General features: G+C 44.7%; 1 protein-coding gene across 1 annotated transcript in view; it reads right to left on the reverse strand.

Annotated features, from left to right (window-relative positions):
• Positions 1-433: 433 nt before the first annotated feature.
• LOC106580554 (substance-P receptor-like) overlaps positions 434-22,321 on the reverse strand; it is a 45,751-nt gene continuing 23,863 nt past the window's right edge. Inside the window, exons 3-5 of the mRNA XM_082966394.1 lie at positions 11,101-11,251; positions 4,905-5,101; positions 434-2,219 (exon numbers count right to left, since the gene is read on the reverse strand). Of these exons, the coding sequence (XP_082822520.1) occupies positions 1,841-2,219; positions 4,905-5,101; positions 11,101-11,251 (727 nt within the window). The 3' untranslated portion in view covers positions 434-1,840. The remainder of the gene's footprint in view (positions 2,220-4,904; positions 5,102-11,100; positions 11,252-22,321) is intronic.

Raw genomic sequence — 22,321 nt, forward strand, 5'->3', positions numbered from 1 at the left:
GTGCTGCCGTATTCATTGACCTGGCCAAAGCTTTTGACTCTGTTAATCACCACATCCTCATCGGCAGACTCAGTAGCCTTGGTTTCTCAAACGATTGCGTCGCCTGGTTCACCAACTACTTCTCTGATAGAGTTCAGTGTGTCAAATCGGAGGGCCTGCTGTCCGGACCTCTGGCAGTCTCTATGGGGGTACCACAGTGTTCAATTCTTGGGCCAACTCTTTTCTCTGTATACATCAATGATGTCGCTCTTGCTGCTGGTGAATCTCTGATCCACCTCTACACAGACGACACCATTCTGTATACTTCTGGCCCTTCTTTGGACACTGTGTTAACAACCCTCCAGACGAGCTTCAATGCCATACAACTCTCCTTCCGTGGTCTCCAACTGCTCCTAAATACAAGTAAAACTAAATGCATGCTCTTCAACCGATCGCTGCCTGCACCTGCCCGCCTGTCCAGCATCACTTCTCTGGACGGTTCTGAGTTAGAATTTGTGGACAACTACAAATACCTAGGTGTCTGGTTAGACTGTAAACTCTCCTTCCAGACTCACATCAATCATCTCCAATCCAAAGTTAAATCTAGAATTGGCTTCCTATTTCGCAACAAAGCATCCTTCACTCATGCTGCCAAACTTACCCTCGTAAAACTGACCATCCTACCAATCCTCGACTTCGGCGATGTCATTTACAAAATAGCCTCCAATACCGTACTCAACAAGCTGGATGCAGTCTATCACAGTGCCATCCGTTTTGTCACCAAAGCCCCATATACTACCCACCACTGCAACCTGTACGCTCTCGTTGGCTGGCCCTCGATTCATAATCGTCGCAAAAAACATTGGCTCCAGGTCATCTACAAGACCCTGCTAGGTAAAGTCCCCCCTTATCTCCGCTCACTGGTCACCATAGCAGCACCCACCTGTAGCACGCGCTCCAGCAGGTATATCTCTCTGGTCACCCCTAAAGCCAACTCCTCCTTTGGTCGTCTCTCCTTCCAGTTCTCTGCTGCCAATGACTGGAACGAACTACAAAAATCTCTGAAACTGGAAACACTTATCTCCCTCACTAGCTTTAAGCACCAGCTATCAGAGCAGCTCCCAGATCACTGCACCTGTACATAGCCCATCTATAATTTAGGCCAAACTACTACCTCTTCCCCTACTTTATTTATTTATTTAGCTCCTTTGCACCATATTATTTATATTTTAACTTTGAACTTTCTTCAAATGACAAATCTACCATTTCAGTGTTTTACTTGCTATACTTTATTTACTTTGCCACCATGGCCTTTTTTGCCTTTACCTCCCTTATCTCACATCATTTGCTCACATTGTATATAGTCTTGTTTTTTTCTACTGTATCATTGATTGTATGTTGTTTTACTCCATGTGTAACTCTGTGTTTTTGTATGTTGTCGAACTGCTTTGCTTTATCTTGGCCAGGTCGCAATTGTAAATGAGAACTTGTTCTCAACTTGCCTACCTGGTTAAATAAAGGTGAAATAAATAAAAAAATGAACCCAGCCCTTACAGTATCTCTCTGGGCTATAGCAGGTACCAGGCAGTGTGCTCTAGATATGCCTTATTGCCTTAGTTTGAACCAAGGACCACTGGATAAGCACACTGCCCTCTGAAGGGGAACCAACCAAGCCTCAGCCACAGGCGGTAGACTTGATGCCCAACATTCAAAGAAAGGACATTATGTAAATGGTCAAAGACAAACATGGATGGAATATATGTGCACACGCATGCATGCACACACATACACACACACAGCCCCCATTGGCAGGTATAGTGAGATGGAGTGTTTAGCGGTGCCTGATTCTCCTCTCCCCTCTCTACTCAGGCAGGTTGTTGCTAGAGTAGAAGCTGGAGGTCTCCGACACATTCTTGGAGACGCTGCGGGACGAGGAGCCGTTAGAGGTCAGATCCAGAGAGGAGCGCCTGGGTGCCGCTACCGCACACAACCCCCCTCCCCCTCCGCCAACCCCCCGCACTTCGGACCCACACCCGGCCACAGAAAGGGCCCCAAACCTGGGAGGCTCCAGGTCGTCGGCCACATGCAGCACGGTGGACACGTTGGTCTCCATGCGGCTGGCCTTGTACATGCTGGCCTGGGTCTGCAGGTAACGTGTAGACTTGAGCTCCAGACCCTCGTAGGAGCCGGCTGGGACACAGGGACAGCAGCTGAAGGCCTGCTTGAAGCCAGCTCGGAACCTAGGGAAGGACAGAGAGACCAACGGACAGACAGACAGACAGACAGACAGACAGACAGACAGACAGACAGACAGACAGACAGACAGACAGACAGACAGACAGACAGACAGACAGACAGACAGACAGACAGACAGACAGACAGACAGACATGTTCAAAAAAGGAGAAAGTAAAAAGGCTGAAGACAGACGAAGAGGCAAGAATTTGTTGGAAAATGAGTGTAGAGGCAGATGTGGTTATGAATGTTGAAACTTCAAATGGATATTGCTGTGGAGAGAAGAGCACTGCATAATGTTTCATGACTTAGACCCTAACAGTTCTCTAGCAGTGCAACTAACTCTCACATTTTCATTTTGTCTTGTAACGACACTCAGTCATAACCGAGTATGAACTAGGCATCCTTCAGAGACATATTTCAAAGACTTTTCAGACATTTTTCGGACACCAGCTTGTTATTCTGAAAACCAATTGAAAGTTGGCTCTTCATAAAACTTTACCACCACAGTGAATTATGCTGTGTTCGTAACCAAGTCGAAAGTGGGAATTTACCACCATAAAGTTAGATAGAGGACTCTAGATAGATAACACCTATTTTGGCATGGACATGAGGGCTTACAGAATTTAAAATTAGTTAACTGGGTGGGCCTTCATTTGGGTGAAGGAAGGATCACATGATTCCATCTGGGTATCAGCCAATTAATTATACTCGTGAGCAAACATTCCATAACTGTAGGTGGTAGTACTTTGGCAACCTGGGCTTTAAACCTGTTCAAACAACACACTCTAGCTGGCAGTATGCACCCTTTCAGTTTGTTTGCCAACTCATATAGGTAGTATAAAAATGTAATTGACTACTTCAAAATGAAGATGGCCTCAATGGCGCTGCACATGCGCTCACAGATACCATAATGGGACATGTATAAAGATGATATTGCTATCCTTCTATATGTTTACAACATACCACTGGGAAAAATCTATTGAACGGCCCTCTAACTGTCACGCCCTGATATGTTTCACCTGTTCTTGTGCTGGTCTCCACCCCCCTCCAGGTGTCGCCCATCTTCCCAATTATCCCCTGGGTACTTATACCTGTCTGTGCCAGTTCATTTTGTTTGTTCATAACTACCAGCGTTTTTCCCTTGCGCCTGTCTGTGCTTTAGTGCCTGTTTTCTGGTTTCCCGGTTTTGACCATTCCTGCCTGCCCTGAGCCTGCCTGTCGTCCTGTACCTTTGCCCCACTACTCTGGATTACTGACCTCTGCCTGTCCTGACCCTGAGCCTGCCTGCTGTTCCGGTGCCTTATACCCAATCTGGATTATATACCCCTGCCAGCCTTGACCTGTCGTTTGCCTGCCCCTGTTTAAAGAATAAACTTTCATTTATTGAACACTGTCTGCACCTGGGTCATACCTTAAAACATGATACTAACTGGTAATTACTAGTGAGAAACTTCTCTATCCTCCTTGACCTCTGACTTCTCCCAAATGGTGACCTCTGACGTCACCTACTAAGGAAATTACCTTGATAACAACATTTTCAGCATTTAACTACGAAACAGTATTTTAAAAAGCTATTTATTAATATGGTTTTTGAAGACCATAATTTCTTTACGAGCCTGATAGCTGTACTTTTAGTTTATGGTTGACACAGCTTGTTGGCTATTAGCTAATCGGATGTTTCTCAGCAAGTGCATGTGAATGCATCCAATTGGTATTTACAACTTCACAACTGGTAAATTCCCACCTCCCACTTGGAGCTCAAGGATGATAGACAAGTTTCCTGCTAGTAATTACCAGTTGTAGGGCCGTTCAAATGTATTTTTTCCAGTCATATGTGGTAAACATATAGAATGATAGAGATCATCTTTATATATGTTCCATTATGGTGTCTGTGAGCGCACGGGCAGTGCCATTGAGGCCATCTCCATTTTGAAGTAGTCCATTTTCTTCTACTTCTATTAGTTGGCATAAAAGGTACATACTGCCATCTAGAGTGTATTGTTTGAACATGTATAAAGCCATGGTTGGTGATTTCCTGCTACCTACAGTTATGGAATGTTTGCTCACAAGTAGAATTTATTGGCGGATCCCTCCTGATGAACCGGATGGAATCATGTGATCCTTCCTTCACCCATAGGAAGTCCCACCCAGCTGACTACTTTAAAATGGTGAAGCCCTCAATGACAGTGTCCATACCATCTAACTCTATGGTGGTAAATTCACACTTCTTTTCCAAAACAATTTAAAAATCATTAAAAAACAAACTCATAGAGGTTTTACTATTATGTGCCATACCCAGGATGTCAACAAGTCATATGAGAGCAAGTGGTTGTTTTTCATGCAGGAATTCAAATAAGTATTTTTCATTTTGCCTTCACCACAGTGGTAAAAGTTATGAATAATACGTGCTGAACAGTCCATAACTTATAAATAATGCAATGAATAATCTATGTACATAATAAAAACAGGTGTTAAAGAGAATGATAAACAATTTGTGTGTGTGTGTGTGTGTGTGTGTGTGTGTGCGTACGTGTGTGTGTAGTGTGTGTGTTCGTGTGTAGTGTAGTGTAGTGTAGTGTAGTGTAGTGTAGTGTAGTGTACCTGCTTGTGTGTGTGCGTGCGTACCTGTGTGTGAGTGTGTGTGTGCATGTGTAGTGTGTGTAGTGTAGGTGTAGTGTAGTGTACCGACCTGTCGTTGAGACAGCAGTAGATGATAGGGTTGTACATGGTGGAGCTCATGGCCAGCCACATGACAGCCAGGTATACCTGTTGGATATAGAGTGTCTCAAACAGCAGGGGGAAGAACAGGTGGAGCAGGAAGTACACGTGGTAGGGCAGCCAGCAGAGAGAAAATGTACACACCACCACGATCATCATCTTCACCACCTAACACAGACAGAGACACAGATACCACAAAGAGTTGGGCTCAATTCATCCATTCCACAGATATTCTATTTAATTAGTTGTAAATGTAATTCTGTGTTCAATTCAGTCATTCAGAAAGGGGACAAGACAGCAGAAAGAAAGTGGAAGACGGTGTATGTTAGAGGAATAAGAAACAATCAGACATGTAGCTGTCAGTTGGGAAATGATGAGAGGAGTAGAGAGAGCTTGAAGCTCAGGGTGTCGTCGTGTTTATTTCATGAGTCCTGAAGGAAGAAGTAAACATTGGCAAACTTTCAACTCCTCCCTCTGTTTCTCTGGCTTGACCTGAAGTTGATGCAGAAGAGTTGTTTAGGATGCGTTCCAAATGGAACCATGTTCCCTTTATAGTGCTATCCCAGGAAGAATTCCTGGAAGCATTCCTGGAAGCAAGTATTCCTGGAAGCAAATTGTTTACAAACATGGCATGAGACTGTGTACATTTCTGAGGAAATGTCTCATTTAAAGTGTCTTTCAGTTTATTGATTGCCCTTCATAATTCTTCTTAAGGCTAGGCGTCTCGCTAGCGGGACACCTGTTGACAACATCCGGTGAAATTGGAGGGCGCGCAATTCAAATCAATAATCGTAATATTAAACATGTATGAATATACAAGTATCTTACATTGTTTAAAAGCTTAAATTCTAGTTAATCTAACTGCATTGTCTGATTTACAATAGGCTTTACAGCGAAAGCATACCATGCGATTGTTTGAGGACGGCGCCTCAAACAGTTATTTTTGAAAATCTTCCTCTGTTTGCAATCCCAGCTACAACATAAATGGTAGTTTTGTTAGATAAAATCCTTCTTTATATCCCAAAATGTCTGTTTAGTTGGCGTCATCGATTTCAGTAATCCACTCGTTCAACATGCAGACAAAGGAGTCCAAAAAGCTACCACTAAACTTTGTTCAAACAAGTCAAACTACGTTTCTATGTAATCCTCAGGTATCCTAAAATGTAAATAAACTACAATATTTCATACAGAAAGAAATATGTTAAATATAAAAGTAAAATCATAGCGCACCGACAGAAACAAGCCTGAAACCTTAAACAAATACTCTTGACATTTAGTGGAAGCCATAGGAATTGCAATCTGGGAGCTAGAATTGCATAGGACCCAAAGCTTTCCATGACGCTTGCTATAAAACCTCCCTCTACCCCCAGCTGTGCCCTCGATACCATATGTGAAATGATTGCCCCCCATCTATCTTCTGAGCTCGTGCAGCTAGGTGACCTAAACTTCATGCCCTCAATCTCACACAAATTATCAATGAACCTACCAGGTACAACCCCAAATCCGTAACCCTGATAGATTCTAACTAACTCGCCCTCCAAATACACCTCTGCTGTTTTCAATCAAGATCTCAGCAATCACTGCCTCATTGCCTGCATCCGTAATGGGTCTGCGACCAAACGACCACCGCTCATCACTGTCAAACGCTCCCTAAAACACTTCTGCGAGCAGGCCTTTCTAATCGACCTGGCCGGGTTATCCTGGAATGACATTGACCTCATCCCGTCAGTAGATGATGCCTGGCTATTCTTTAAAAGTGCCTTCCTCACCATCATAAATAAGCATGCCCCACTCAAAAAATGTAGAACAAGGAATAGATATAGTCCTTCGTTCACTCCAGACCTGTTTGCCCTTGACCAGCACAAAAACATCCTGTGGCGTTCTGCATTAGCATCGAATAGCCCCCGTGATATGCAACTTTTCAGGGAAGTTAGGAACAAATATAAACACGCAGTTAGAAAAGCTAAGGCTAGCTTTTTCAAACAGAAATTTGCATCCTGTAGTACTAACTTAAAAAGTTCTGGGACACTGTAAAGTCCATGGAGAATAAGAGCACCTCCTCCCAGCTACCCACTGCTCTGTGGCTAGGAAACACTATTAAGACCGATAAATCCACTATAATTGAGAATTTCAATAAGCATTTATCTATGGCTGGCCATGCTTTCCACCTGGCTACCCCTACCACGGTCAACTACCCGGCACCCTCCACAGCAACCCGCCAAAGCCCCCACCATTTCTCCTTCACCCAAATCCAGATAGCTGATGTTCTGAAAGAGCTGCAAAATCTGGACCCATACAAATCAGCCGGGCTAGACAATCTGGACCCTCTCTTTTTAAAATGATCTGCCAAAATTGTTGCAATCCCTATTACTAGCCTGTTCATCCTCTCTTTCGTATCGTCTGAGATTCCCAAAGATTGGAAAGCTGCCGCGGTCATCCCCCTCTTCAAAAGGGGGTGGCACTCTAGACCCAAACTGCTACAGACCTATATCTATCCTACCCTGTCTTTCTAAGGTCTTCGAAAGCCAAGTTAACAAACAGATTACCGACCATTTCGAATCCCACCGTACCTTCTCCGCTATGCAATCTGGTTTCAGAGCTGGTCATGGGTGCCCCTCAGCCATGCTCAAGGTCCTAAATGACATCATAACCGCCATCGATAAGAGACATTACTGTGCAGCCGTATTCATCGACCTGGCCAAGGCTTTCGACTCTGTCAATCACCACATTCTTATTGGCAGACTCGACAGCCTTGGTTTCTCAAATGATTGCCTCGCCTGGTTTACCAACTACTTCTCTAATAGAGTTCAGTGTGTCAAATCGGAGGGCCTGTTGTCCGGACCTCTGGCAGTCTCTATGGGTGTGCCACAGGGTTCAATTCTCGGGCCGACTCTCTTCTCTGTATACATCAATTATGTTGCTCTTGCTGCTGGTGATTCTCTGATCCACCTCTATGCAGACGACACCATTCTGTATACTTCTGTCCCCTCTTTGGACACTGTGTTAACTAACCTCCAGACGAGCTTCAATGCCATACAACTCTCCTTCCGTGGCCTCCAACTGCTCTTAAATGCAAGTAAAACTAATTGCATGCTATTCAATCGATCACTGCCCGCACCTGCTCGCCCGTCCAGCATCACTACTCTGGACGGCTCTGACTTAGAATACGTGGACAACTACAAATACCTGGGTGTCTGGTTAGACTGTAAACTCTCCTTCCAGACTCACATTAAGCATCTCCAATCCAAAATTAAATCTAGAATCGGCTTCCTATATCGCAACAAAGGATCCTTCACTCATGCTGCCAAACATACCCTTGTAAAACTGACCATCCTACCGATCCTCGACGTCGGTGATGTCATCTATAAAATAGCCTCCAACACTCTACTCAACAAACTGAATGCAGTCTATCACAGTGCCATCCGTTTTGTCACCAAAGCCCCATACACTACCCACCATTGCGACCTGTACGCTCTCGTTGGTTGGCCCTCGCTTCATACTCGTCGCCAAACCCACTGGCTACAGGTTATCTACAAGTCTCTGCTAGGTAAAGCCCCGCCTTATCTCAGCTCACTGGTCACCATAGCAGCACCCACTCATAGCACGCGCTCCAGCAGGTATATCTCACTGGTCACCCCCAAAGCCAATACCTCCTTTGGTGATCTTTCCTTCCAGTTCTCTGCTGCCAATGACTGGAACGAACTGCAAAAATCTCTGAAGCTGAAGACTCATATCTCATTCACTTGCTTTAAGCACCAGCTGTCAGAGTGGCTCACAGATCACTGCACCTGTACATAGCCCATCTGTAAACACCCCATCTATCTACCTACCTCATCCCCATACTGTATTTATTTATTTATCTTGCTCCTTTGCACCCCAGTATCTCTACTTGCACATTCATCTTCTGCACATCTACCATTCCAGTGTTTAATTGCTATATTGTAATTACTTCACCACCATGGCCTATTTATTGCCTTAACTTACCTCATTTGCACTCACTGTATATAGACTTTTTGTTTTCTTTTGTTCTATTGTATTATTGAGTGTATGTTTTGTTTATTCCATGTGTAACTCTGTGTTGTATGTATCGAATTGCTATGCTTTATCTTGGCCAGGTCGCAGTTGCAAATGAGAACTTGTTCTCAACTAGCCTACCTGGTTAAATAAAGGTGAAATAAAAATAAAATAAATAAGAGCCTGGAACCTCAAAAAAACAAAAAACATTCCCGTCGGTTTTTCTTTGGATTTTCACCAACCATATCAATTATGTTACAGTCTCATACATTATTTTAACATTTCTACAAACTTCAAAGTGTTTTCTATCCAATGCTACCAATTATATGCATATCCAGGCTTCTGGGCCTGAGCACGTCAGTCAGGCGGAAATTCAGGAAAATAGACCCTAGCTCTTAACCAAACATATCTGCTAACTATGTGTCTATAATGAATGTCTCAGTCGGAGAGAGCTCTAGCATGCGGTACACAGGTGTTTCCTCACTACCTAGAAGTCAAAGTAGAGATAAACATTGAGGCATAGAGCTAACCCCACAAACCCCAGATACTGATACTAAATTCCCTAGGGTCTCATTGATGTACAGTTGCTGGCAGAGCATGTACACCATAGGATACATGTGTTCTATGATGTAAACCCATGCAGGGTTAATCAAATCAAAACGTATTGGTCACATACACATGGTTAGCAGATGTTATTGCAAGTGTAGCGAAATGCTTGTGCTTCTAGTTCCGACAGTGCAGCAATAACCGCAGCCAATGTGAGTAAAACATTTAAAAGTGTTAACCCTCGCAAGGCTGCCGGCCCAGACGGTATCCCTAGCCGCGTCCTCAGAGCATGCACAGACCAGCTGGCTGGTGTGTTTACAGACATATTCAATCAATCCCTATCCCAGTCTGCTGTTTGCACATGCTTCAAGAGGGCCACCACTGTTCCTGTTCCCAAGAAAGCTAAGGTAGCTGGCTGTGATGGCTGTTTAACAGTCTGATGGCCTTGAGATAGAAGCTGTTTTTCAGTCTCTCGGTCCCAGCTTTGATGGACCTGTACTGACCTCGCCTTCTGGATGGTAGCGGGGTGAACAGGCAGTGGCTCGGGTGGTTGTTGTCCTTGATGATCTTTTTGGCCTTCATGTGACATCGGGGGCTGTAGGTGTCCTGGAGGGCAGGTAGTTTGCCCCCAGTGATACGTTGTGCAGACCGCACCACCCTCTGGAGAGACTTGCGGTTGTTTGCATCTGTAAAAGTTTGTGAGGGTTTTAGGTGACAACCCAAATTTCTTCAGCCTCCTGAGGTTGAAGAGGCGCTGTTGCGCTGTTGCGCCTTCTTCACCACACTGTCTGTGTGGATGGACCATTTCAGTTTGTCCGTGATGTGCATGCAGAGGAAATTAAAATGTTCCACCTTCTCCACTGCTGTCCCGTTGATGTGGACAGGGGGGTGCTCCCTGTGCTGTTTCCTGAAGTCCACGATCATCTCCTTTTTTTTGTTGACGTTGAGTGAGAGGTAATTTTCCTGACAGCACACTCCGAGTGCCCTCTCCTCTTCCCTGTAGGCTGTCTCAACGTTGTTGGTAATCAAGCCTACTACTGTTGTGTCATCTGCAAACTTGATGATTGAGTTGGAGGCGTGCATGGCCATGGGTGAACAGGGAGTATAGGAGGGGGCTGAGCACGCACCCATGTGGGGCCCCAGTGTTGAGGATCAGCGAAGTGGAGATGTTGTTTCCAACCTTCACCACCTGGGGGGTGGCCCGTCAGGAAGTCCAGGACCCAATTGCATTGAGACCTCAAGCATAATGATGAGCTTAGAGGATACTATGGTGTTGAATGCTGAGCTATAGTCAATGAACAGCATTCTTACATAGGTATTCCTCTTGTCCAGATGGGATAGGGCAGTGTGCAGTGTGATGGCGATTGCATCGTCTGTGGACCTATTGGGGTGGTAAGCAAACTGAAGTGGGTCTAGGGTGACAGGTAAGGTGGAGGTGATATGATCCTTGACTAGTCTCTCAAAGCACTTTACTGAATGATGTCACAGTCTGCTTCTTAACAAAGCCCCACAGTACATCCTTACCCTACAAAACTCATAATTGGAACCTTGCATTTGGCTATGAGCATGTACACCCAGGCTTATAGTATCTTTATACTGTACTGTACCTTGCGTTTGGCAGTGAGCTGCTCTTTGTAGCGGTCAGAGGAGTCTCCAGGTATGTTACTGGCCCAGAGGGTGAGGCCCACCACCAGGTAGGCACAGCCCATCACCAGCAGAGGCAGAAAGTAGATCAGCACAGTCACACATACGTAGTACCTACATGACAGGAAGGGAAAGACAAGATCAGCATGCAGTACTGTTACATTTTACCAACAGGACAGAAGAAGAAGACCTGCACAGTGTCAAAAGGACAGGCCAGGGGGGACAGGCCAGGGGAGACAGGCCAGGGGAGACAGGCCAGGGGAGACAGGCCAGGGGAGACAGGCCAGGGGAGACAGGGGGAGTGGAAGGCAGACACTGAAGACAGACGTGAATGATGACATACAGTCTAAAGCAGAGATCAGGCAGGTGTGTGGGTTCCGATGGGATACAGATGGGGTAACTGTATCTTTATGTAAGGTGTAACAGTAATACAATATAAATAAGGGCTTCCTTTAGGAAGCAAATACATCTAATGCAAATATTCTGTGCTCATTTTTTGATATTTAAATGGAAAAGGAACGAACCCCAGCCCATTATGCATCATACCAGCTGTATTTCTATTTTTTGAAAGTTATATATTGAAAACTTGATTGCTGACATGCAAAACATTTTGGGACTATATCAACAATGGACTAATGAAAGAAATACTTAAAGCTTTTTGTTGGTTGGAATTGTCCAATAATATGTTAAATATGAGTGTGTGTGTGTGTGTGTGTGTGTGTGTGTGTGCGTGTGTGTGTGTGTGTGTGTGTGTGTGTGTGTGTGTGTGTGTGTGTGTGTGTGTGTGTGTGTGTGTGTGTGTGTGTGTGTGTGTGTGTGTGTGTGTGTGTGTGTGTGCTTGTTCATGTGGAGAGGGGACACCGCTCATCTCCAGTGAACTTCCATTTCATTCGCTGCACACAGCACGGCTGAGACTCACAGGCCATTTCCTTGGTAATTAACTACAATTATGATAATCAGATAGAACGCCAAGGAGGACAGAGACACATCAACCTTCAGGCCCTCATACAGTACCTGCCTACTGAGCCAAATGCAGATCAAACATGGCCCACACAGCACACAAGGCATATGAAATGAACTCAAAGAGAGAGAAGCTGTAATTCAACCAATTGACTACGAGGCTGAACTTTTTCATGCACCTTTTTCCTCCAGAATGGTTTTGTTTTCCAAAAACCTCTGTTGTACCTTTTTGTTCTCCAGGGATGCATGCAGTGTTTTTGTTTTTAAGGGACTGTGGAAAGCATCTGTTTGTGTTTGCTGAGGAATCCAATATTGGAGGCATTCACAGCCTATTTGGAGTGATTACAATAGCGAAATGTTAGGGAATTGCATGAGAGAGTACAGGCAGTACATTGGAAATGGCTGGGCTCCTGTAAAGACTTCCACTGACTTTGTTGTCTGGGATGTGTGAAATTGGTTGTCACAGTTTACCGCTTTCTGTTTGTAAATAACACACTAGGAGGGAGCAACTGATTACATTAGATGGAGAACAGGTAGGCAGCACTTGTATTTCATTTATATTTCTCAGATAGTCCTGTTTCATTTGACCACACGTCAAACAGAGGGAAAAAGAAAAAGAAGCCAATAACAAACAACATTATCATCTTTTCATCCCTCTCTCCCTCCATCTCTCCCTCTCCTCCTCTCTCTCTCCCTCCTCTCTCTCCCTCCATCTCTCCCTCTCCCTCTCCCTCTCTCCCTCTCTCCCTCTCCCTCTCCCTATCCCTCCCTCCCTCCCTCCCTCCCTCCCTCTCTCTTTCTCTCTCTCCCTTTCTCTCTCAACATGAAAGAATGTGCTTGTGTTCCAAATCTCAACCTATTCCCCATATAGTGCACTACTTTTGGTAAAATGTCAAATGTAGTACACTACATAGGGAATACGATACCACGTGGGACACATTCGGACAGCCATGTAAGTATGGACACGTAAATATAATGTGTATATCAAGCCAGGTTTTCTATTCTCACCCTGCCAGCATCCCAGAGTCGCCTCTTCACTGTTGATGTTGAGATGGGTGTTTTGCGGGTACTATTTAATGAAGCTGCCAGTTGAGGAATTGTGAGGCATCTGTTTCTCAAACTAGACACTAATGTACTTGTCCTCTTGCTCAGTTGTGCACCGGGGCCTCCCACTCCTCTTTCTATTCTAGTTAGAGCCAGTTTGCGCTGTTCTGTGAAGGGAGTAGTACGCAGCATTGTATGATATCTTCAGTTTCTTTTAAAATGATAAACTTGGATTAGCTAACCCAACGTGCCATTGGAACACAGGAGTGATGGTTGCTGATAATGGACCTCTGTACGCCTATGTAGATATTCCATTAAAAATCAGTCGTTTCCAGCTACAATAGTCATTTACAACATTAACAATGTCTACACTGTATTTATGATCAATTTGATGTTATTTTAATGGACAAAATATGTGCTTTTCTTTCAAAAACAAGGACATTTCTATGTGACCCCAAACATTTGAACGGTAGTGTATATTCTGGTTAGAAACTAGTGTCCGTCTGAAGAACTGTCAGTACTTCCAGATGAGACTTGTGTGGATATTTGAGGCAATTTACAAAAATCATTGTGGCGTTTAGTATACACACTCGGAATATGCAATGAGCCAGGCAGCTGTCTGCCTCCTGCTTGCCCTCTCCTCTCCTCTTCTCTCCTCCCACCTGCCCTGTGCCTCCTGCTCTCTGATCTGGCAGAAAACAAAAGAGAGTGTCTGGGAGCCTTCAAGTGTCTAGAAAAACATCCCTCCTCTGATGGATGGGGACTTGGAGGAATTGGAGGCTGTACTCTGTCACCAAACTGTCACACGACTGATATAAATAAAAACCCTGTCAGAGGAAGTCAAACTGGGGCAGAATAATACCCAGTGCATTAAATAGCCCATCCAGTAATATTCACCATGTACTTACTGCTCATGACTTTTCTGGCTTCACTTACTGCCTGAGTATGCAGCTGAGCCCTAGCCTGGATCTCAGTGTCTGTTGACTTCCTGCCTGAGTGTCCAGACAAGCCCTAGCCTGGATCTCGGTGTCTGTTGACTTCCTGCCTGAGTGTCCAGCTAAGCCCTAGCCTACATCTAAGTGTTTGTTGACTCCTTGCCTGAGTGTCCAGCCAAGCCCTAGCCTGCATCTCAGTGTCTGTTGACTTCCTGCCTGAGTGTCCAGCCAAGCCCTAGCCTGCATCTCAGTGTCTGTTGACTTCCTGCCTGAGTGTCCAGCCAAGCCCTAGCCTGCATCTCAGTGTCTGTTGACTTCCTGCCTGAGTGTCCAGCCAAGCCCTAGCCTGCATCTCAGTGTCTGTTGACTTCCTGCCTGAGTGTCCAGCCAAGCCCTAGCCTGCATCTCAGTGTCTGTTGACTTCCTGCCTGAGTGTCCAGCCAAGCCCTAGCCTGCATCTCAGTGTCTGTTGACTTCCTGCCTGAGTGTCCAGCCAAGCCCTAGCCTGCATCTCAGTGTCTGGGTTCTGTTGTCTGGGTTGCTGTTGTAGTTCTTTTGACTTTTCTGGGAAAAGAGAATGTGACATGGGTGTCTGCAGAGGGAGATGAACGTAGTGGCTGAGGTAACATGACACCCTGCACAACACTGCTGGCTTACTCATCACAGACAAGCTCTTAAGGTACTCAATTTAGGGGAAGGGGGGGGGGGGGGGGGGGTACGGGGTGTGCTTGAATGGGATGGTCTCTGTGTGCGTCAATTTGTGTCTCTTTTTCTCTCTCTATTACTCCCTGTCCGTAGCTTTTTATTTCCCTCTCTCTCTCTCTTTCACTGTGTGTGTGTGAGAGTCAATGTGTGTCTAAATCTCTCTCTCTTTATGTGTGAATTTACGTAGGTCTGTGCGCAGCTGTTTGTGTTCGCTATAATCGGCCACACACGCAGACGTGTGTGTAAAAGTCTGGCGTACTTGTCTGTGTGTGTGATCATACTTTCAGGAACAAACTGCGGTTAGTTTGTGACGACGCTAATTATACCCCCCCGTGTGGCCTTGCTCCCTAATCCCTGCTGGCTGAGAGGCATGAACAGCACACACACACACACACACACACACACACAGAGACTGGGACTGGAAGATCTGACCAGGGGTTAGCCATAATTAGATATCAATTACAGCAGCAGGCAGGCTGGCTGAATTACAACCACACCAAGGCTCTGCTCACTTAGCCAGATGTGTCAGTGATTATAGTTTCATTAAAAAAGTAATGAGTGCCGCAGCAATTCTGACATGAACATTGTCATCATCCTATTCATTACAAATGATTGCAATGTGGGAGGGTGGGAGCCTGGACAGCCAGGCTGAATGACAATGGCATTTGGAGACAAAGAAAGCAGCTCCTAAAACACTGGGGTGTTGATGTGCTGAGAGCGGAGGGACTGCTGTGATCAGAGCCGAGCTGGGCAATCTGTGTTTATCAGCCTGCTGAACGGCGGGAGGTAATGACTGCAAACAAACAAATACATTAAGGGCCACAGGTATGGGGAGCACTTTCCAGATGTGAGAGTAAATGGACCTTACACGTACTAGAATCATCCCTTGTTTTCGTAACCCAAGACAAAAACAGCTCCAGGAGGTTCTCTCTCTCTCTCTCTGTGTGTGTCTCTCTGTCTTTCTCTCACTCTCTCGCTCTCTCTCTGTTTCTCTCTGTCTCTCTCTGTTTCTCTCTCTGTGTCTCTCTCTCTCTTTTTCTGTATCTCTCCTTCTCTGTCGCTGTCTCTCGATGTGTCTCTCTCTCTCTTTCTGTCCCTCTGTCCCTCTGTCTCTGTCATTTCAATTCAAGGGCTTTATTGGCATGGGAAACACATGTTAACATTACCAAAGCAAGTGAAGTAGATAATAAACAAAAGTGAAATAAACAAAAATATACAGTTAACATTACACTCACAGAAGTTACAAAAGAAAAAAGACATTTCAAATGTCATATCATGTATATACATACAGTGTTGTAAAGATGTGCAAATAGTGAAAGTACAAAAGGGAAAATAAATATGCATAAATATGGGTTGTATTTACAATGGTGGTTGTTCTTCACTGGTTGCCCTTTTCTTGTGGCAACAGGTCACAAATCTGGTTGCTGTGATGGCACACTGTGGTATTTCACCCAGTCGATATGGGAGTTTATCAAAATTTGGTTTGTTTTCGAATTCTTTGTTCATCTGTGTAATCTGAGGGAAATATGTGTCTCTAATATTGGCATACATTTGGCAGGAGGTTAGGAAGTACAGCTCAGTTTCCACCTCATTCTGTGGGCAGTGTGCACATAGCATGTCTTCTCTTGAGAGCCAGGTCTGCCTACGGCGGCCTTTCTCAATAGCAAGGCTATGCACACTGAGTCTGTACATAGTCAAAGCTTTCCTTAAATTTGGGTCAGTCACAGTGGTCAGGTATTCTGCTACTGTGTACTCTCTGTTTAGGGCCAAATAGCATTCTAGTTTGCTCAGTTTTATTGTTATTTCTTTCCAATATGTCAAGTAATTATCTTTTTTTTTCTCATGATTTGGTTGGGTCTAATTGTGTTGCTTGTCCTGGGGCTCTGTGGGGTCTGTTTGTGTTTGTGAACAGAGCCCCGGGACCAGCTAGCTTAGGGGACTCTTCTCCAGGTTCATTGCTCTGTAGGTGAGGGCTTTGTTAAGGAAGGTTAGGGAATCGCTTCCTTTTAGGTGGTTGTAGAATTTAACGGCTCTTTTCTGGATTTTGATAATTAGCTGGTATCGGCCTAATTCTGCTCTGCATGCATTATATGGTGTTTTACGTTACACTGTACATGGAGGATGTTTTCACAGAATTCTGCATGCAGTCTCAATTTGATGTTTGTGCCATTTTGTGAATTCTTGTTTGGTGAGCAGACCCCAGACCTCATAACCATAAAGGGCAATGGGTTCTTTAACTGATTCAAGTATTTTTTGCCAGATCCTAATTGGTATGTCAAACTTTATGTTCCTTTTGATGGCATAGTGTCACATCCTGACCCTAGTAAGATGTAATTTTCTATAGTAGAGTAGGTCAGGGCGTGACAGGGGGTGTTTTGTGTTTTTCTATGTTTTCTGTTTTTATGTTTAAGTTCTAGTTTTTCTATTTCTATGCTGTTTTTTTGGGTTGATCTCCAATTGGAGGCAGCTGGTCCTCGTTACCTCTGATTGGAGATCATATTTAAGTAGGGGTTTTTCTTCCTGGGCTTTGTGGGTGAATATATTTTGAGTAGTGTGTTAATCTCTGTGTCACGGTTTGTTGTTTTGTTATTTCAAGTATTTGGTGTATTGCATTACGTTTCACGGATAAATAAATATGTGGAACTACAACCATGCTGCATTTTGGTCCGATCCTTTTGACAGCCGTGACAGAATCACCCACCACAAAAGGACCAAGCAGCATGCCCAGGAGGAGCAGGGATCCTGGGCTCGGGAGAAAAGAGAATGGAGGACGTCCTGGACCTGGGAGGAAATAATGGCAGGGGACAAGACCCTGTCATGGAAGCAGGTGGAAACGGCGCAAGCGGAACGGGGACGCTATGAGGAGCTAGCCCAACGATGGAAGCCTGAGAGGCACCCCCAAAGTTTGGCAGAGTCAGGGGGGAGACCTGAGCCAACTCCCCGTGCTTACTGTGGGGAGCAAGTAATGGGGCAAGCACCGTGTTATGCGGTGATGCGCACTGTGTCTTCAGGGCGCACTCACTGGCCGGTGCGATCTGTGCCCGCGCCTTGCAGTTGTCAAGCTGGGTTGAGCATCCAGCAAAGACGGGTTGTGCCAGCCATAAGCTCCAGACCTCCAGTGCGCCTCCACGGCCCAGTATACCCTGTGCCGCCTCTCTGCACTCGTCCTGAGGTGCGTGTCATCAGCCTGGTGCCACCTGTACCGGTCCCACGCATCAGTACAGCCCAGTACGTCCTGTGCCTGCTCCTCGCACTCTCCCTCCAGTGCGCCTCCACAGCCCAGTACATCCTGGGGGGGGTGGGGGGGGGGTAGGTCAGGGCGTGACGGGGGGGGGGGGGGGGGGTGTTTTGTGTTTTTCTATGTTTTCTATTTCTATGTTTAAGTTCTAGTTTTTCTATGTTGTTGTTTTTGGGGTTGATCTCCAATTGGAGGCAGCTGGTCAAATGGTATTGGGGTCAAATTTGTCTCCACTTTTGTGGATTGGGGTGATCAGTCCTTGGTTCCAAATTTTGGGGAATATGCCAGAGCTGAGGATGATGTTACGGAGTTTAAGTATAGCCAATTGGAATTTGTGGTCTGTATATTTTATCATTTCATTTAGGATACCATCAAACCCACAGGCCTTTTTCAGTTGGAGGGTTTGTATTTTGTCCTGTTGTTCATTCAATATAATTGGAGAATCCAGTGGGGTCTGGTAGTCTTTAATAGTTGATTCTAAGATTTGTATTTGATCATGTATATGTTTTTGCTGTTTGTTCCTTGTTAAATAGCTAAAATGATGGGAGAAGTGGTTTATCCATACATCTCCATTTTGGAAAGATAACTCTTCGTGTTGTTTGTTTCGAGTTTTTCCCGGAAGTGGTTATATTCTATGGATTCTTCAAATTACATTGAGCTGATTTCTGACGTGCTGTTCCTTATTTTTCCATAGTGTATTTCTGTATTGTTTTAGTGATTCACCATAGTGAAGGCGTAGGCTCAGGTTACCTGGGTCTCTATGTTTTTGGTTGGATAGGTTTCTCAATTTCTTTCTTAGGTTTTTGAATTCTTCTATATACAATCCATTCGGAAAGTATTCAGACACATTGACTTTTTCCACATTTTGTTATGTTACAGCCTTATTCTAAAATGAATTAAATAGTTGTTTTCCCTCATCAATCAACACACAATACTCCATAATGACAAAGTGAAAACATTGTGCAAATGTATAAAAAATGTAAAACAGAAATACCTTATTTACATGAGTATTCAGACCATTTGCTATTGAGCTTAGCTGCATCATGTTTCTGGCCAAACTGAGTAATCGGGGGAGAAGGGCCCTGGTCAGGGAGGTGTCCAAGAACCCGATTGTCACTCTGACAGAGCTCCAGAGTTTCTCTGTGGAGATGGGAGAACCTTCCAGAAGGACAACCATCTCTGCAGCATTCTACCAATCAGGCCTTTATGGTAGAGTGGCCAGACGGTAGCCACTCCTCAGTAAAAGGCACATGACAGCCTGCTTGGAGTTTGCCAAAAAGGCACCTAAAGGACTCTCAGACCATGAGAAACAAGATTCTCTGGTCTGATGAAACCAAGATTGAACTCTTCAGCCTGAATGCCAAGCGTCACGTCTGGAGGAAACCTGGCACCATCCCTACAGTGAAGCAGGTGGCAGCATCATACTCTGGGGGATGTTCTTCAGTGGCAGGGAAGATAACTCTTCGTGTTGTTTGTTTCGAGTTTTTCCCGGAAGTGGTTATATTCTATGGATTCTTCAAATTACATTGAGCTGATTTCTGACGTGCTGTTCCTTATTTTTCCATAGTGTATTTCTGTATTGTTTTAGTGATTCACCATTGTGAAGGCGTAGGCTCACACCATAGTGAAGGCGTAGGCTCAGGTTACCTGGGTCTCTATGTTTTTGGTTGGATAGGTTTCTCAATTTCTTTCTTAGGTTTTTTAATTCTGCCAGCCATAAGCTCCAGACCTCCAGTGCGCCTCCACGGCCCAGTATACCCTGTGCCGCCTCTCCGCACTCGCCCTGAGGTGCGTGTCATCAGCCTGGTGCCACCTGTACCGGTCCCACGCATCAGGCCTCCGGTGCGCCTCCACAGCCCAGTACGTCCTGTGCCTCCTCCCCGCACTCTCCATCCAGTGCGCCTCCACAGCCCAGTACATCCAGTACTCTGGGGGATGTTCTTCAGTGGCAGGGACTGGGAGACTAGTCAGGATTGAGGGAAAGATGAACGGAGAAATACATAGAGATCCTTGATGAAAACCAGCTCCAGCGCTCTCAGGACCTCAGACTGGGGCAAAGGTTCACCTTCCAATAAGACAATGACCCTAAGCACACAACCAAGATAATGCAAGTCTCTGAATGCCCTTGAATGGCCCAGCCAGAGCCCAGCTTCAACAAAGTCTTGAGTAAATGGTCTGAATATTTTAGTTAAAGTTTTATTTCAGTTTTTTGTTTTTTATGCATTTGCAAAAACATCTAAAAACCTGTTTTTCATTTGTCGTTATGGGGTATTGTGTGTAGATTGATGAGGGGGAAAAAACGATATAATCCATTTTAGAATTAGGCTGTAACATAACAAAATGTGTGAAAAGTCAAGGGGTCTGAGAACTTTCCAAATGCACTGTATATAGTAAGGCAATAATGTTACCTACAGTATACATTTGTACTGTGGGGAATAGAATAGCAAGGCCGTCAACAGCACTGCTCCCCAATTCTTTTTCTGGTCCTCTTCACCTGATGATGTACGGCAAACCAAAGGCTGTGAAGATGTATTACTGTGTGTGTGTGTGTGTGTGTGTGTGTGTGTGTGTGTGTGTGTGTGTGTGTGTGTGTGTGTGTGTGTGTAAGAGCCGTGAAAATGAATGGCAGCTTCAGCTGAAGGTGTAAATCCTCCTATCGCCTCACAATGTAGCTGCTGTGAGAGAAAGACAGAGAGTGAGAGAGAGAAGAGAGAGAGAGACACACAGGAGAGAGATAGATCGAGAGAGAGAGAGAGAGAGAGAGAGAGAGAGACACAGACAGACAGACAGACAGACAGACAGACAGACAGACAGACAGACAGACAGACAGACAGACAGACAGACAGACAGACAGACAGACAGACAGACAGACAGACAGACAGACAGACAGACAGACAGACAGACAGACAGACGTGGGGTCCGCTTACCAACCAAGAATTCACAAAATGGGACAAACACCAAATTGAGAGTCTGCATGCAGAATTCTGCAAAAATATCCTACTTAAAATACAACGTAAAACACCAAATAATGCATGCAGAGCAGAATTAGGCCGATACCCGCTAATTATTCAAATCCAGAAATCCTGATTAGTCTACCAGTACCTGCCACTGAAGAACATCCCCACAGCATGATGCTGCCACCACCATGCTTCACTGTAGGGATGGTGCCAGGTTTCCTCCAGACGTGACGCTTGGCATTCAGGCTGAAGAGTTCAATCTTGGTTTCATAAGACCAGAGAATCTTGTTTCTCATGGTCTGAGAATCCTTTCAGTCCATGCTGGCTGTCATGTGCCTTTTACTGAGGAGGAGCTTCTGTTTGGCCACTCTACCATAAAGGCCTGATTGGTAGAGTGCTGCAGAGATGGTTTTCCTTCTGGAAGGTTCTCCCATCTCCACAGAGTAACTCTGGAGCTCTGTCAGAAATGACCATCGGGTTCTTGGACACCTCCCTGACCAAGGCCCTTCTCCCCCAATTGCTCAGTTTGCCCGGAAACACAATGCACCTGAGCTCAATAGCAAAGGGTCTGAATACTTATGTAAGTAAGGTATTACTGTTTTTTATTTTTAATACATTTGCAAAAAATAAATAAATAACGTCTTCACTCTGTCATTATGGGGTACTGTGTGTAGATTGATGATGAAAAAAATGATTTAATACATTTTAGAATAAGGCTGTAACATAACAACATGTGGAAAAAGTCAAGGGGTCTGAATACTTTCCAAATGCACCGTACAATTTCAAATTCTTGAAATTTTCCAGAATGACTGACCTTCATGTCTTAAAGTAATGATAGACTGTCGTTTCTCTTTGCTTATTTGAGCTGTTCTTGCCATAATATGGACTTGGTCTTTTACCAAATATGGCTATCTTCTGTATGCTACCCCGACCTTGACACAACTCAACTGATTGGCTCAAACGCATTAAAAAGGAAAGAAATGCCACAAATGAACTTTTAACAAGGCACAGCTGTTAATTGAAATGCATTCCAGGTGACTACCTCATGAAGCTGGTTGAGAGAATGCCAAGAGTGTGCAAAGCTGTCATCAAGGCAAAGGGTGGCTACTTTGAAGAATCTCAAATGTAAAATATATTTTGATTTGTATAAAAAAAAATCTGGTTGATTCCATGTGTGTTATTTCATAGATTTGATGTCTTCACTATTATTCTAAAATGTAGGAAATAGTAAAAATTTAGAAAATCCCTTGAATGAGTAGGTGTGTCCAAACTTTTGACTGGTACTGTATATTATTGCCTTGCTGTATAAAGGGACTTACATGTTTTGTCTTGCCCATTCACCCTC

The sequence above is a fragment of the Salmo salar genome, chromosome 20 (assembly GCF_965601325.2).
Source record: "Salmo salar chromosome 20, fSalSal1, whole genome shotgun sequence".
Taxonomy (NCBI): domain Eukaryota; kingdom Metazoa; phylum Chordata; class Actinopteri; order Salmoniformes; family Salmonidae; genus Salmo; species Salmo salar.